Source organism: Danio rerio, chromosome 12 (assembly GCF_049306965.1).
Source record: "Danio rerio strain Tuebingen ecotype United States chromosome 12, GRCz12tu, whole genome shotgun sequence".
NCBI lineage: Eukaryota > Metazoa > Chordata > Actinopteri > Cypriniformes > Danionidae > Danio > Danio rerio.
This window is the reverse complement of record NC_133187.1, coordinates 34,175,001-34,192,259: the sequence shown is the minus strand read 5'-3', so window position 1 is coordinate 34,192,259 and position 17,259 is coordinate 34,175,001. Positions and strand designations below refer to the sequence as shown.

The 17,259-nt window shown below is 32.5% G+C and overlaps 1 protein-coding gene and 1 long non-coding RNA gene across 7 annotated transcripts in view; one reads left to right on the top strand and one right to left on the bottom strand.

The window, feature by feature from the left end:
- The window catches only part of ankfn1a (ankyrin repeat and fibronectin type III domain containing 1a), a 184,338-nt gene that overhangs the window by 79,572 nt on the left and 87,507 nt on the right, over nt 1–17,259 (bottom strand). For 3 of the 4 annotated variants that reach the window (XM_073918607.1, XM_073918608.1, XM_009306802.5), the window contains 2 exons: nt 6,961–7,089; nt 3,370–3,562 (listed from right to left, as the gene is read on the bottom strand). In XM_073918607.1, the coding sequence (XP_073774708.1) occupies nt 3,370–3,562; nt 6,961–7,089 (322 nt within the window). Of the gene's footprint in view, nt 1–3,369; nt 3,563–6,960; nt 7,090–7,176; nt 7,265–17,259 lie in introns of those variants that run through there. The other variant, XM_068219307.2, reaches the window with a different exon arrangement.
- LOC137490455 (uncharacterized) lies at nt 14,606–16,134 on the top strand. 3 transcript variants are annotated; one of them, XR_011017438.1, is made up of 4 exons: nt 14,606–14,724; nt 14,815–14,856; nt 15,178–15,264; nt 15,649–16,134. It is a non-coding gene; the product is annotated as an uncharacterized lncRNA (long non-coding RNA). The 3 variants fall into 3 exon arrangements; XR_011017439.1 differs by having other exon boundaries at nt 15,178–15,308; XR_012388084.1 differs by having other exon boundaries at nt 14,643–14,724; nt 14,826–14,856.

Genomic DNA, 17,259 nt, shown 5'->3' with positions numbered 1-17,259 from the left:
ATATTTTCCAAATTATGTTTAACAGAGCAAGGACATTTCCACTGTATGTCTGATAATATTTTGTCTTCTGGAGAAAGTCTTATTTGTTTTATTTCAACTAGGATCAAAGCAGTTTTTAATTTTTTAAACACAATTTTAGGGGCAAAATTATTAGCCCCTTTAAGCTATATTTTTTCTCAATAATCTACAGAACAAACCACTGTTATACAATAACTTGCCTAATTACCCAAACCTGCCTAGGTAACCTAATTAACCTAGTTAAGCCTTTAAATGCCACTTTAAGCTGTATAGATGTGTCTTGAAAAACACCTAGTAAAATATTATTTACTGTCATCATGGCAAAGATAAAATAAATCAGTTATTAGAGATGAGTTATTAAAACTATTATGTTTAGAAATGTGTTGAAAAGATTTGCTCTCCGTTAAACAGAAATTGGGGAAAAAATAAACAAGCGGTCTAAAAATTTAGGGGGGCTAATAATTCTGACTTCAACGGTATTTTTTCGATCACACTTTAATTGTACTGTACAATTTAGGCTATTAACAAACCATTAGCAAACTATTGACTAAGACGTTAGCTAAATAAACTACTAATTAGCAGCTTAAAAATAGGTAGAAGGTGGTAAAGGTGGTAGTTCTAAATAGTAGAATATAAACAGTTAATGTCTTAGTAATAGGCAGGTAATAAGCCAGTATTAAATTGTGTGAATTGTTACTCAAACTAAAATGTTAAAATTTTTTCAATTAAATGAAATAATGTGATTAATAAATAATGTTTATTATTATTTATAATCTTTATGCTTCAAAAGAGAACTAAACATTGCTGCTAGTTTGCCTTACAAGGAATGTTTCTCTGTTGTTTTTATTTCTCTCATAGTGAAACACAAAAATGCAATTAGTTTATAACCGTAAACAGCACTGGTGTTTTCAGCAGCACTAACAAACAGGAAAAATACTGCACCATGAAGGATCCACTTAAAAGGCGATTTTAAGGACTTGGTACCAGTAACTGCATAATGATATCGTTCCACGGTTTACATATTAATTTGACTATATTACTAAAGGTGCAGTAAATGATCCAAATGTATTTATAATGCATAAGAATAAAAATGTTCATCCGATTAAAATTTGATGGGACAACAATTCCCATAATTCTAAGTAGCCCAAAGATTTGTATATCTGCACAGCCGTTCACGCAGATCTGTTGTTAGCACATGCACAATAGAGAGAGAGAGAGAGAGAGCGGTAAAAACAAATGCTGAATCAAAACTTTACATTTTAATTCAGTCTGAAATAGCATTTAAGTATGGCTTAGTAGTAAGTGAAATTCCTGCATGACACCGGCCAAGGACTAAGCATACAGTGGTCGCCTTAGGACAAAGTGAGTGAGAGAATGAAATAAGCGATTTTTGGATGCATGAAATATTGCACATTATGAAAAGCTCTGTTTGCTACACAACTGAAAACATGATAAATATAATACAGGTTTTTGTTCAGAATTGTAGTATTATAAAGTTCTATAAAGTCTTCTAACTGACAAATGACATGAACTAGTGGGTTGTCTAATGTCATCTTTAATGTGCGTGTTCGTGATTTCAGGAAGCGTGGCTTTGGATGGCAGGGAAGGGAGTTACAGTATGTTTCAAACATATTATGCTAACGGATAGCATTTAGGCAGAACACCTACTGCACCTTTAATGTACCCTGTTTAAAATGTGTTTATGGAAATATAGAATATGTGTGTTGTTGTTGAGCATTTGTGTTTAGACAATGTATTCAGACTAGTGTTTTCAGATAATTATCAGAGATCTGAAAGTGCACACAGCTGCACTTCAGCATGGTAATGAGCTGCTATTTGTGGTTTTTCCTATGATTGTGCCCGCATAATGTTTGATTGTGGATTACAATGTTTAGAATATTTACATACAGTTTAACAGATGTTTTGTTCTCTGAACATATACAGCTAAATATGCATTGTGTCCTACAGAACAAACCATTCTTATACAATAACTTGCCTAACCTAATCTTGCCTAACCTAACAGGCAATAACCTGCCTAGTTAACCTAATGAACCTAGTTAAGCCTTTAAATGTCACTTTAAGTTGTATAGAAGTGTCTTGAAAAATATCTAGTCAAATATTATTTACTGTCATTTTAGTGAAGATAAAATAAATCAGTTATTAGAAACAAGTTATTAAAACTATTATGTTTAGAAAAGTGTTGAAAAAATCTCTCCATTAAACATAAATTGGAGGAAAAAAAAACATGTGCGCTATTAATTCTGTAGGGGCTAATAATTGTGACTTAATTCTGTAAAAATATATATAAACCCCTATTTAAGTTTAAAGTTGAAAGGATTATATATAGGGATTTAACAGATCAACGTTAACATACAAGTGCTATCCATAGACTCATAGATTAATGGCATTAAAACAAACTAATACATGTTTGATTAAACAGTTATGTTCATTAAATTAAGAGTGCGGTCACAATCTTATTTTTTATAATCTTTAGAAATAGAAGCATAATTTAACAATATAACACAACACATATTTTACATAATCTTTTGGGTGTACTTATTTTTGCACTATGGCCTTGTTAGTTCCAGTTTGGGCTAATGTGCATAAATAAAAATCTTACTAGCATCCTATTGAAAGTATTCATTTAAAATGTAGATGTAAAATGTGCCCTGTATTATTATAAATTTAATATAATATTTCATATTAGTGGAATCTGGTTGGCTTGTGTGTGTCATGTTCAGACATTAAAAGAGTAGGTAAACATTAACTGCCAGCAAACATCAAATTATTGAGATTTGTGGATATAATTAATGATATAAGAAAATATGTAAAAATATTTTTGTGATTTTTTTTTTCCACCCAGCCCATAAAAGATAATACCCAGAAAAAGCACATAATATGGCCACTGTAAGCTGATGATAACTTGAAAAAATAATAACTTAAGATCATTCATTTTCCTTTGGCTTAGTAACTTATTAACCAGGGGTCGCCACAGCGGAATGAACCACCAACTATTCCAGCATTTGTTTTACACAGTGTATGCCCTTACAGCCACAACCCAATACTGAGAAACACCCATACACATTCACACAGACACTCATACACTAGGGCCAATTTAGTTAATGCAATTCCACATGTCTTTGGACTGTGACGGAAACCGGAGCACCTGGAGAAAACCCATGCAAACAAGGGGAGAACGTGCAAACTCCACACAGAAATGCCAACTGGTCCAGCCAGGACTAAAATCAGCAACTTCTTGCTGTGAGGCAACAGTGCTAACCACTGAGTCACTGTGCAGTCCTATGTAGCTTAAGATATATCAATCATTTATTTTATGTCCAAAATACTTACTGATACTTTGCGTATACGGTCGGATCGGCCGAAAAAGTAGGCATCCTCGAAGGATGAGTGGCTCCCTTTAAACTTCTCGGAGAGGTTCCGGTAGAGGCGTTTGGCAGCGCTGGGGGAGGCGGGACCAGCCCCCTTCTTGCTCTGCGTCAGCTGCAGGTTCTGCATCTGCTGGCTCATACTGATGGAGAAGTTCCTGTGGAAAGAGAACAGACATTTAGGTGTGAGGCCTGCTGCTTCAGTGCTGTCAAGGGCCTGCACTTGAAATAAATTCATAGCATGTGTTTCGCCATGTAACTTATGACTAATATCTGAGTCAGCAGAGTCTCTGTGACAGATGGCCACTGGATAGTCATTAATATGCTTCAGCTCCAGCAAAATAACTGCAGTGATGCAAAGGTATTTGATTTTTTAAGGAATTTTTCTTGGTATCTAGGATATCATTTAAAAAAAAAAAGTTTTTCATTCAGCACTGATTATTTCAAAATGACAGAAATACATTTATAATAATGAATCCAAGAGACTTCCAAATAGTTCTAATTTAATGATACTGGATCTTATGGTTAACTATTATGCATTATTGGCCAAAATTATCACAATGCTCTCCAATCCTAACAAACCATACATTAATGGAAAGCTTGATTGCTCTTATTTCAGATGATGTATGAATCTTTGTTTCGAATATTGGCACTTATAAATGTTTTTTTTTTTTTAAATCAAGAGTCACATATAAGATTCCCAAAACATATACATTCTATGTAAAACTAAAAAGTAAAACAAGGTATACCTTGAAATTATTCTGTCAACTTTTTAAAATATTAAATACTATAATATTTTAAAGGAAATAGGAGTGTTGAGCTCATATCAATTAATAAGAATATGTGAATACCTCGATTTTGACAAAAATGTCTGATAGATCCTTATAATTCTAAGGTGACGAAATAAACGAATGATTATATCACCACATTTTAATGTTGTGTGATCCTACTGTATATAGTCATATCCCTATATTGGTATACTGTAACAGTTATTCTAAATTATAACAGTACTTAAAAATTATAGTTTTTACTGAATTTTTTATTTAAATAAATACTTTAAAAGAAATCTATAAAATAGATTAGAATATTCTTTATTCTTATATACACTCAATCTGAATTTTATACATTTTCAAACATATAACTGTTTTAATGTAATTTTGATCAGATATGTGTAGCTTTAATGAGCATTAGAAACTTTAACAGGCATAAATTGTTATTAAAGTTATTTTAAAATATAATATTTTGAAATAGAACTGTATTACTCTAGTTTTGCTGTAATAAATGCATATTTGGTGTGCGAAAGACATTTGGGGATAAATTGCACCAATTCAACATGTTGTTTTCAAGGCATTAATAGTCAATGACAGAACAAATTTTGCCCCCTCAGAAAAATAAATAAATAAATAAAGCATAAATGAATATGTACATAAATTATTAATGAACATACTTTTTAAAAATACTTACTATAAGCACTCAACCTGAATTATACACATGTTTGAACACGTAACGGTTTTTACTGTAATTTCTACCAGATTTGTGTAGCTTTGACGAGCATTAGGAACTGTAACAGGCATAAACGCCACAAGAGATTAAAAACAGATCTGACAAGTTAATTTTAAGCCATTACAAGTCAACGTCAAAACTAATATCGCTCAACAAACCGTAACAGACAATTGTATCACAGCAGGTTAACATAGTCTGGTTGTCAAGGAAATCCTCAGTGTTCTTATAATATCCAGGAAATCAATTAGGTCTGAACTAAAAATAAACCCAGACAATCAACAGGTACTACAGTATACGTTTAGTCTCCTAATTAAAAACATTTTGAATGAGCATAACATATTATTCATTCCTTATGGTGTGTAAAAACTGCATGGGTGTAACAATATACATTCAAAATAAGAATTATAAAACACCCTTTGAAATTATTTTTTCTTTTTTAAATATTTCCCAAATTATGTTTATCATAGCAAGGAAATTTTTACAGTATGTCTAATAATATTTTTTTATTCTGGAGAAAGTCTTATTTGTTTTATTTTGGCTAGAATAAAAGCTGTTTTTAATTTTTAAACACCATTTTAAGGTCATTTTAAGCTATGCTTTTTCCGATAGTCTACAGAACAAACCATCATTATACAATAACTTGCCTAATTACCTTAACCTGCCTAGTTAACCTAATTAACCTAGTTAAGTCTTTAAATGTCACTTTAAGCTGTATAGAAGTGTCTTGAAAAATATCGAATCAAACATTTTTTTACTGTCATCACAGCAAAGATGTTAATAAAAATGAAATGAGTTATTAAAACTGAAATGTGTTAAAAAAATTAGGTTGAAAATGACTCAATTTAATTGGTTTAAAATCAGCCCATATAAATAGCTTGCATCCACTTAGCTTAAAAAGATCACTAAATCCAATGAATGTTTTTTATTATGTGATCTTTAAGTTTAGCACATGATTACAGATGATTATAAGCACTTTTATCAGTGTATAACCAATTTACTGTACAATGCTTCTCATAATTGAGTACACCCCATTTTGAAAATGAATATTTGTATCCATATCTCAGTGAATATAGTCAATGTATTTAGGTGCATTTGAACAAAATAGATTTATTAAACAAATATATTTATTAAAATAATATTTTAGTCAGCAAACTTATTTAAAGATTGAAAGATAATACAATTAAATTCAAGCAAAATATTGCATTACAACCTACAAAATGTTAAGTAATTTTTCAAATTTTTGCTTCTCTTGATTTTTCCTCTTATTTAAAATTGTATTTAATATTTTTCTATAACATATACATTTGGGTGTACTCGTTTAGACTGCATAAGTTATTTTATTAGATAAGCTCCAGATTTGGCTTCAGTACAGACTAATCTAATGCATATGCACAAATATAACATTGTATAGCTTCCTATTAAAAATATGAATTTAAAAGAAAGATTTGTGAGGGGTGTACTGATATATGCTGAGCATTATTTATACATAGAAAGAGAAAAAAAACAAGACATTCGCTATTTGTCCAAACATATCTGAACATGCATGAGAGCAAAAAAAAGGCATGGACATATATAAGAAGAACTAGAATCCTTGGCTGCCCTTTACACATCTATATTCTTCAACCAAAAGAGACATCTAATTTGTCCCTAATTGACATTCTCCCTAAAAGCTCTGGAACTGCAGGTGTTCTGTGTGGTATTTCTCATCCCAGCGGTGTATAACCCTGTCAGACATGACATTTGTGCCCTGCACTTTTCCTTTTTTTTGTGCGCAGTTTTGAGCATGCAAACACCCACTCAGAGCACTAATAATAATGCACTCGGTGCTGCCAGAGTAAAGCCTTTGACACTAGTGAGTATCGGAGCGCGTAAAGTAAGAGGTTGAATCTCTTGAAGGCGCTGCTCTAAGGTTATACCTTAAATCCAATTAAGCCAATCAACAACAGAAAAGGCAGCTGACTTCACCTGTAGAATGCAGCACTAGATGGAGGGGTGATGATGGGTGATTGTAGAAAAACAAAGTAGTAGTGAGTAAAAGAGATGCTCAACTCACCTGTCCAGACTCTGGGAGCTTCCAGCAGATCCAGAGAGGAGGAAAAGAGGTCTGAAATCCTTAATCAATGCCGCATCGCTCTGCCTCTGGTTGAGTCTCTGAGCCAGACGGGAGATCCTGCTCTCGGATCTGATGAGAGAGAGAAAGTCCGGTGAGGTGCTGCGGGACGCTTTGGGATTCAGGGCACGGGAAGAGGGAAAGGGTGGAAAGAGACACCTCTGCTCAGGAGTCGCCCGGAGTAGCAGGTGTTCACCGGAGCTCTCCTCTTTACGCGCATCTCGGCGCAGTGTTGGATGGCTAATGTGTGGAAAGAGGAGAGGAGATGGAGGAGGGGAGAGAGAGAGAGAGAGAAAGAGAGAGAGGGGGGCAATTCTGCAGGCGCTGGGATGAGCGACAGAGACAACAAAAGCACACAGGCGTTTAAAACGAGATTTGACTGAGCATGCTCAGAGTGAGAGCGATAGTGAGAGCGGGGAGAGGAGGAGAACCTGTTGTTCTTCTTCTCTCATAATCACTCCATTCTCCCTCTTATCTGCAGAAACAGGCATCTAATCCCTCAACACTACAACAGGCGGGCGTTCATGTGCTGGATCCACAGGTGATTCACATATAAGAGGTGTTAGTGGTGGGAAATATGACCAAAATTCTGGATCAAGGTATGAGTAATGATATGTCATAATATTAAAAATATGAAAAAATATAGGACAGACACTGGGGGCAAAAATGTTTTTTCATGCACCTGTTCTGTCAAAAAAAGTCTTACAGAAAGAATATTTTTCTATTCATATTCTGTAGGTTTTAACATCTATCTATCTATCTATCTATCTATCTATCTATCTATCTATCTATCTATCTATCTATCTATCTATCTATCTATCTATCTATCTATCTATCTATCTATCTATCTATCTATCTATCTATCTATCTATCTATCTATCTATCTATCTATCTATCTATCTATCTATCTATCTACGATTAGCCCAAAGCCAGCCTATTTAAAGGGGTGGTTATTTTTTCTCAAGAAGTGGACCTTTGTGCAGATATTCGAGGTTCAAATACTGCATTTTAGTGACATTTTAAGCACAAATTTTTACATTATGATGCAATGAAAATTCTTCCTACATTTTAATCAACGTGCTTATCACACTATTTTTGTTGGCAAAAATGTTTGTTTATTTACAAATATGCATTTAAAGTTTTTAGAGTTTTATAAATAATGTAATGAGATTAGAATTTTAGAAACATGAAAAAATACATTTTTTAATGCTAATTTATTATCATCCATCCAAAAACATTTTTGCCCATTTAAATAATAAAAGCCTACTTTTATTGGTTATTCTTCCTAAAGCTTTCTTCTATTGGTTATTTTCCACAAAATAGGAATGCAAACTGTCAAAAATTTAACAAACGTTCAAATAGAGGGGCCAAATTCTGGACTTTGTCAAAGGGGGTGGGTCTTTTGAACCAAAAAAAAAAAAGATAACAAATAATGGTCCATTAGTTGAGGTATTTAATAACATGAACAAACTATTAGTAATAAGGTTACTGCAGTAATTATTCATCTTTGTTAAAGTTATTTAAGCTAAAAGTTCGTGTTACTTCATAATAACTCATGGTGCATTAACAAGCCCAACTTTGGATTTTAATAATGCATTAGTTAATATTGAATTATGAATAATGAACAGTGTTGCCAGATACAACTGACTTTTTCCAGCCCAAATAACTGTCCAAAACCTGCCAAAATGCACAAAAAAAAAAACGCCCAAAATATTAGATTAATATTTTATTTAGCAGTTTTTCATTCGCTTTGGTGCATTTCTCACAATAATATTTACATTTTCACAACAGTTAAAACATTTCTATAAACAATTATTACAAACAGCAAAACCTAGATGATAACCTGCAAAAGTGTGTCACTTGCTCAAAATGGAGAGCTCATACCTCAAAAGCAAGTATTGACTGACATTGATGAAAGTGTCAGTGTCGCCAAGATGAAAAGTCCAGACACCATTGTTTATGAACAACAGTCAAATCGTTTTGTCATGTTTTCATTATATTACATTTCTTGCAATGCAAAAAAGTCTGGTTTTGATGACACTTGCTGAAAATGATCAAGACAGCACTTTATACTATTTGCACAGCCATTTGAAAACTACAGTACAGTTAGATATGACTGGATTTAGTGAGGTGTCTTGAGTACAAGACATTGAATATGAATGTTTCATATTTTTACTGCATATGCTCTTTGCAATTCTAATTTATTCACAGCATTGTGCAAAAGAATAAATACACCCTTATTTACAACAAACATTAACGTTCCTTTTGGTAGAGCTGTGCACAACTGTAAACAATATTGCAGTACTTATTGGAACTGAACCTAAAACATACATAGGTCTGCAAATCATTTATGAAATGGTTCGATTTAAGACATTTTCAGGAAAAAAAAAGATTAGATTTTTTAAAATGAAATTAGTTTGCCAGATTTTGACAACTAGTTGAACATTCTTGTATGTAATGACTCAAGTAATGAAATGAAAATCTTCAACTATATTTTCCAAAAAAAAATTTTTTTTCAACATATGCTCATTCTGAAAACGGTGTCAATCAGTGCTTTTGAAAATATTATTGGTTGGGTTTAGGGAAAGAGGAGGGTGGGTCAGTCGATCTGTCAGTCAGTCAGTCATTTAATCAGTCAACAGCGGCCTCTGGTGGATTTATGTGAGAACAGCAAGCGAGAGAAATTTAATCTCAAAAAGAATACACAGCGGCCCTGGTGGATTCGTGAAAACTGTAAAAAAAAAATAATAATTATAATAAATAAATATAATAACACCACCTGGGATGTATTTGGCATTAGAAATGTATATAAAGGTATGTTTTCAGAATTAGCCTGTTTTTTTAATCATGACAGACAACTGGCTAATAAAATATGAATAATTAATATTACTACTGATAAGCCGTCCAGCTCCTGAATATTAATGAGGTTTTTCTTTTGCTCAAATTGATTAGCTTAAAGCAGAATGGTTGATAACATATGAATGTTAACCGATGGAATTGGTTTTGTTTATTATGCTCACTCACTCAGAAGCCTTAGTCTGACTTAGCCATGCCTACTTGCTACAAACCTTTATGGTTGGTATAGCTTCAATTTTCTGCTTTAAGCCCTGAGGTATCTATTTTAAGGCTTCACAGGAGAGCTGTTCCAAAAGGTAGGCAGTGTAATTATTATGATTATGTTTTCTCCCCTCTGGGTGCATTTTATATCGAGTCATCAGTGACTTCTTGGAAAACAGGTGGATCCACGGGTCAAAGTCCTCCACACCATCAATTTGTAGGTAATATAAATATCATGCGGGAATAACAACATTTCACACAATAAAATAATTGTAATTATAAATGTATTATCAAATTATTGTTCTAATTATCTAATATATCAATAAACTTCTAGCATACAAAACATTATAGATTTACATAAATTGACAGATTTCACATAGATTTTTGTTTTCTAAAAATAATAAATAAAAGTATGTAATAAAGTCAAAAGCTAAGAGAAGACTGATTAAAAGAAGAGTAGTTAAATGAAGTATATTTTTTATTGAAATCTATAAACAACTGATTTGGAAACATGGTTTGGAGCCATTAAACATCTATTACACAAAAAACCTGATGACTAAGATATATTGAATCCAGAACATGTCCTAATTTATCCTTTTTATTTATGTTTCTACAAATAAATAATCAGAACATTATGGAAAATGTTGTTTGTTTCCTTGTATCTGCAAAACCCCTTAGGTTTTAAAGCAATACTGAGAACTAGTGCTCAATCACCGCATGTAATGCTTTTAATCCATTAATACTGACTTAATAGCAGGAATGCTTAACTGTGTGTTTAGTGCCCTAGTGCACAAAAGCATGTGCTGATTTTTATAGTCTCCAACGGCCAATGGAAAATTACACTTCCATTAAGGAAAACACTGCAGATGAATAGAGTAAAAAACTAAACTAATAGTTAGCATCAAATTCCCCAACTGACTGATTACATTCAAAACAACAATAAAATGTATTACAAGTTTACTAAAATGCTTTATTTTTTTTAAATGCAAAAAGTATTAAAGGCATTATAAAATGTTTTTAATCCAGAAAATCCTACAACCGGAAGGGTGGTGTGGGGGGGGGGGGTGTATTTTGTTTTATATTTAGTGTCGTCAAACAATCAATCGCTATTAATTGCATCCAAATACAAAATTCTCATAAACTGTGTACTGTATTTACATGTGTGTACTCTATGTGTATCAATATGCAATGTGTATCTGCTATGACAGTAAGCTATTTTAGCGGTAATATTTGATCATGTCAACTCATTTACATTGACATAACGAAATCAGTAAATGGAATTAGACAAAAACTGAAAACATGCACACTACGCAAGTATCCCCGCAGCATTCAGACAGGAAGTTCCTACAGATTCGAACAGGGCAAAACAAATCACAGAGGCGATCGGTAAATTTAGCTGTGGATATGAGAGACCTTAATCGGTAGAGGAAATTTCTGGTTTTAAGAAAATGTTAAATGTAATAGAGCCCCGCTACATTATTCCTTCATAAGCCCATTTCAGTCAGATAATTCCTGCTTTCAGATCCACTAAAATGGCAGGTGACAGTCAAATCAAGCAGATCTGTGCTGTCTGAAGAAAGGTGAACACACGTCTTTCTGAAAATAAAAAATGACTTGAAAATTGATTGAAACTGAGTTCAATATAAAAACTAAATTGTTCTTTTCTTTTTATTTGTACTTCTACAATATTACATTTATTTTATATAAGCAGCTTTTTGGGTTTAGGTTTAAAGAAGGATTTGTTTTTTTTTTTTTGCTGCTAAGCAGAAACCCCAGACGTATAGCTCTATCACTGTTTAAAGTATAAGAAAAAAAAACCAAGATCATAATTTTATCATACTGTAGTTGTAATACATTAAAAATGTAAATCAGAGAAATTTTCTGGCTTGTTTCTTTTTTTGCTGTATCGAAAACATACCGAACCGTGACACCACTGTGTCATATCAAACTGAACCGTGATTTTTGTGAATTTCTTGAATATGTACATGTATGTGTGTGTATTTAAATGTACATAACACATATACTATGTAAATACAGGATTTTATTTTGGATGTAATTAATCATGCTTAGTACTGTCAAAAGATTAAGTGTTTTATTTATATTGGACTGAAAAAAACTCAACATGAAAAATGTCAAAATTGACAAGTTTTTGCCAACAAAGTTTTTACAAGTAATGTAAGCTTTCAAGCTGTTCAACGTGTTTTGGTGGGAGGACGTGCACCGATTCATTGTAATTCTACTCTGTCTACAGTCGTGACATGGTGTGAAACAGGCCTCCGGGGAAAAGGGAATATTATACTAATAAGGCTTATTATCTCTCCACCTACTTGCATATTAGTGAATGCATTAATTTCTTCGAGAATGGCACAGGCCATTTGTTTCGCATGCAAAATGGTCACTGAACACAGAAGCGCTAATGGCATATAGTTGTAGATGGTGACGAATGGTCTCGGGTTGAGGTTACCCAAGCGTTCCAGCTGAAGATAAAGACAAGTTTGAGGAAAGAAAGAAAAGAGGGATGAATTACGAGCACATGGACTGACAGCTAAGTGAAAGACAGGACATATTTTCCTGTGACACTTCCAGCCACCTCTACAGAGTAACCACATAAATGCCACCCTATGTTAGTTCATTCAAAAACTTCTAAGAAATTAGGAGAGGCTGTGAAGAAAGCAATAAGGTGAATGTGAAATGGCTGCAGCTTGACAACGGCATTCAGCTAAGAGATTTAAGGCTGTGTTCTTTATTAAGACAATGAATATATGCCAACATGAAAGACAGCTTCAATTGTTCGTGACGTGCAGCTACAGATTTACTGGGCTGTTCCCTTTATGAGGCTGAAAACAATAATGTGATCTAGTGCTTAAAAATCAACTTATTAATATTTTATTCTTACTTTTGGAATACAAATTAATTGAAATTAAACGTGATCTTAGACATTGTTCATTCAGTTACTATTCCTACATATTTAGGAATTAAACAAATAATAGAGTAGACAAATGTAGGTTCATATAATAACACAGAAAAAAAATTATATATATATATATATATATATATATATATATATATATATATATATATATATATATATATATATATATACACTGTTAGACATTTCTGTAAATTACACAGTTATTTACTGTATTTCACCCAGTGTAATACTGCAAATTCCTTTTACGGTAAATAACTGTATTTACCGTTGCATTATGGGAATTTAGTGTGACGTCGAACAACATATACAGCGATGTACTGTATTTGTAAAAATTCGTGTATTATACTGTATTTTCCACAACTGCTTCAACGCCACCTTGCGGCGATTCGACTACTCTGCACCACATTTTGCCTGAGGACCCTGGAGCAATTCTGGAGGACAATTTATTAGTGTGCCTGAAGAACATACTGGATTTAACAAACTTTACTCTGGTAAGCTGAGGCAGTGTTTCATTTTACAGAATGTTTTGTGGACGAGAATAGAACAAAGTAAAGTATAAAGTTGGCTATTATTATTTTCTCTGGCTTGGCGTTATTTCGCCCATTTGAGAAATATATCATCTATTAAGATATTACCTTTATTTAATTTATTACATTAACACTACTATTACTTTAAATAAGACTGTTTATGACTATTAGCCATTGTTCTCGTCATATCTTTTTATTTATTTACATAGGAACCGGTGTTGCAGCGGGTTTTGGTTTAGGAGGGAACCAGAGGTATGCAGACAGTTTTTGAGGACACTTAGCACGAGACAACGGTCCGGCAGAGAGTGTTTTCCCCCAGAAGAATATGAATGAAAGACCAACAAATAATCCAGATAAAAGCGCGTCTGTCTGTGCTGACAACACTCGACATTGATTTGAGCACCTCTATTAGCATTTGTTTGCTCGGCAACATTGGCTGAAGCGATCTTAAAATGGTAATGTTAACTGTTAGCTAAACTGAGCTAAGTTTATACTGAATTGGACTCAAACTCATTTTAACGTGCAACGTTTAACTTATATTGATTTATATTATATATATTAGATGTTGTGAACTTATTTTTCTCTGGTTTAGAGTAACTTATAACGTTAGCTTGAGAAAATAACATTGCGACGTAAGTTAACCTATAAGAACGTTAACGTAAATCTATAACGTTACAATATGCATAGAGGTAAAGTTGGTTTTATATTCGCACATTCGTTCATTTAGAAGACTCTATACTGTTTACCATGTTACATGAATATTCGATCAGAATTAGCATGCCAGTATGACTTGAAATCAACATTAACACTGTTTATTTGACCGTGAGCATGTTGTACTTTGATAGTCGTTAGCTGCTAAAATGATTTCGCTATTTAGAGTTTGCAAATAATACTTTTATGAAATTAAATTATTAAGGGGGAAGTCTGAATCTGCTAATATAAAACCAATTTTACCTCTATGCATTATGCTAATAACCACCTTTTTGCTATTTATTGTTTGCTAATTATTTTTTTATCACAACTCTTGACATTTGGTTTAACATAATTGTTACCATTATATTTTTTTCTGTTTAGATATGGCACTGGCACAGCAGCAGGTTTTGTCTGAAGAAACAAACAGCATTTCAGAGGAACATCTTGATCAGCACAGCCTTATGCTTAAAAAATAAGCAAGACCAGTAAGCAACCAAGGTAAACAAATAAAAAAAGTTGTGTGGAGGTTGTGGATTGTAGCATGGTATTCTTATCTGTATTTTTGGCTTTTTTATGGTCTCAATATAGAATACTGGGAGCCTGCCTGTGCAAACTGGACCTCATACAACAGTAAGTACTGTACATCTATTTGTTTCTCAATATATTAACGTTACTTTTAATACAAAATGTGTCACATGTTTAGTTGCTAGCTAAATAAAAAAATCGTTTTCCCTTTTTTATTAAACCATTTAGTAGTTTTTTTTTTCATCTTTGTTTATAATATTTTTGAGCAGATTGAGGTCTGTCATGGGTCAGACATTTCAAAATACAATAATTAGTATTGGGATACATGCATTTGTCTATGTATTAAATGTCTTTTTCCCCATTTCATGTTGCCTAAATATTTTGTAATAAATAAAATAATACAATTTTTTGTATAAATAATTCCAGAAGATGAAACAAAATGCACAGCAACAACCAGAGTGAGCCAGAAGATAGCAGGAGAAGTAGTGAAGAGAATGACAACCATGAACAACAGTGAGTTATCCTTCTTTCACCAGCTAACTGAGAACTTGGATTAGGTGAGACACTCTCAATAGTTTTATCAGTATTCATTCAGTTTTAGTTTATTAGGAATACATAAAACAAATAGTCTAATCTGTCCTGCAGTGAATTAACCCATCACAAATGCTACAATGTTTTTGTAAAACCTTGTTAGGGAAAAAAATAAACAGGACATTCTGGTTAGTTATCTTTTAAACATGGTAGTGAGCAGGTTATGAGCAGGAGCCAGTTGCTCAGTACCAGCTGAAAACTACCCCAACCTAGCTGCCATGCTTCAAAATAATTAACCAGTATATGATTTATTTTTTTTAAACAAGCTTCTTCTATGCTTATGTTAGTCTGTTTGTCCTTATCCAGAGTTCTTCATAATCCTGGACTGGGCCAAATCCTGACCAGATGCTGTGGTGGTCATGGAGGAGTGAATCCTAAAAGACACACGTGATCAATGAGTTTCCGCATTGATCCAATGGGCCAGCCTGACCACCCGCTGGTGAACTTTCAAGCCTCTGGTGCCTAGACTGCGGCCTTGCACAAGTTTGGCTAGAGGAGAACTGGTCGTGCCCAACTGAGCCTGGTATCTCTCAAGGGATTTTATTCTACACTTTCGTCAGTTGGTGAAGTTTGTTCCATGCCACTGTCGCCACTGGATCACTTGGCTACGATTGGTGGATCGGTGGATTTGCTCTTCAGTGTTTGGACTTTCAGCAGTGACATTTACTGCTTCAATTCTGAAAACTGGACTGAAGCAGCTTCAATTTACAAGAACTTCTATGTTAAGCTGCTTTGACATCATTGATCTACATTGTAAAAGTGCAATAGAAATAAAGATGAATTGCATTTGAACATGTGAATTCAGACCTTGTTGAGCATTTGACACCAGAATTAGTAATATTTTAAAGTTGGGTTGTTTCTGAGTCGGCTAATAGTTACAAATATTTATTTTTCCAACAATATGCAATTCAGAAGTTTAAATTTTTATTGTACATGTATGTTCTAGTGCTTTGTGTGATTTATTTATTTTTAATGTGTTGATTTTATTGCTTAATGTAATTTTCACACATTTTCCTTAAATGCTTTAAGCATTATTAATGTTTTAAAGAATGGAATATTTTGTAATTGTGTCTGGTTTAATGTCAGTAGTACTTAGTACAATTGTTTTTTTTTTCTCAACAATATGCAGGTCAGACACTTAAATTAGTTTTGTACATGTATGTTAATGTGCTTTGTCATTTTCAATGTTTTTTTTTTTCTTAAAATAAAATATTTTGAATGATTGAAATGTAATGTTTTTACACATTTTTATGCTTGTTTTAAGCATCTCCAATGTTTTAAATAAAGAGTGTTTATTTTGTTAATATTTTGTAATTGTGTCTTTTTTAGGTCTATAGTATTAAAATAATATTAATAAAATTATATTATAAAATATTTAGGACAAAATTAAAAGGTTTACAGTAGCTAACTGTTAACTTAGGTTTTTACAGTAGTTAACCATTTTCAGACACTACGGTAACATACTGTAAACGGATTTACAGTTGTATACTGTAAATCTAAAATACAGTAACTTACTGGCAACAGTGTTGCCAGTAAGTTACTGTAAAAACCCTTTGAAATGTCTAACAGTGTATATATATATATATATATGTATTACATAAATAAAATATTAACTCCTAATCAATATTGTTCATAAATGTTTCATGCAATATAGAAATCTATAGAAATTCATGCAAATTCCATATATCACAGTTAATGTTAGGATTATCCATAAATGAGATTTTAAAAAATGCTTGTTTACATCTACATCAACCATTGGAACTATATATCAATATATATCAACCATTGGAATTATAAATTCCAATATATATACATATATATATATACATATATATATATACATATATATATATATATATACACATATATATATATATATATATATATATATATATATATATATATATATATATATAT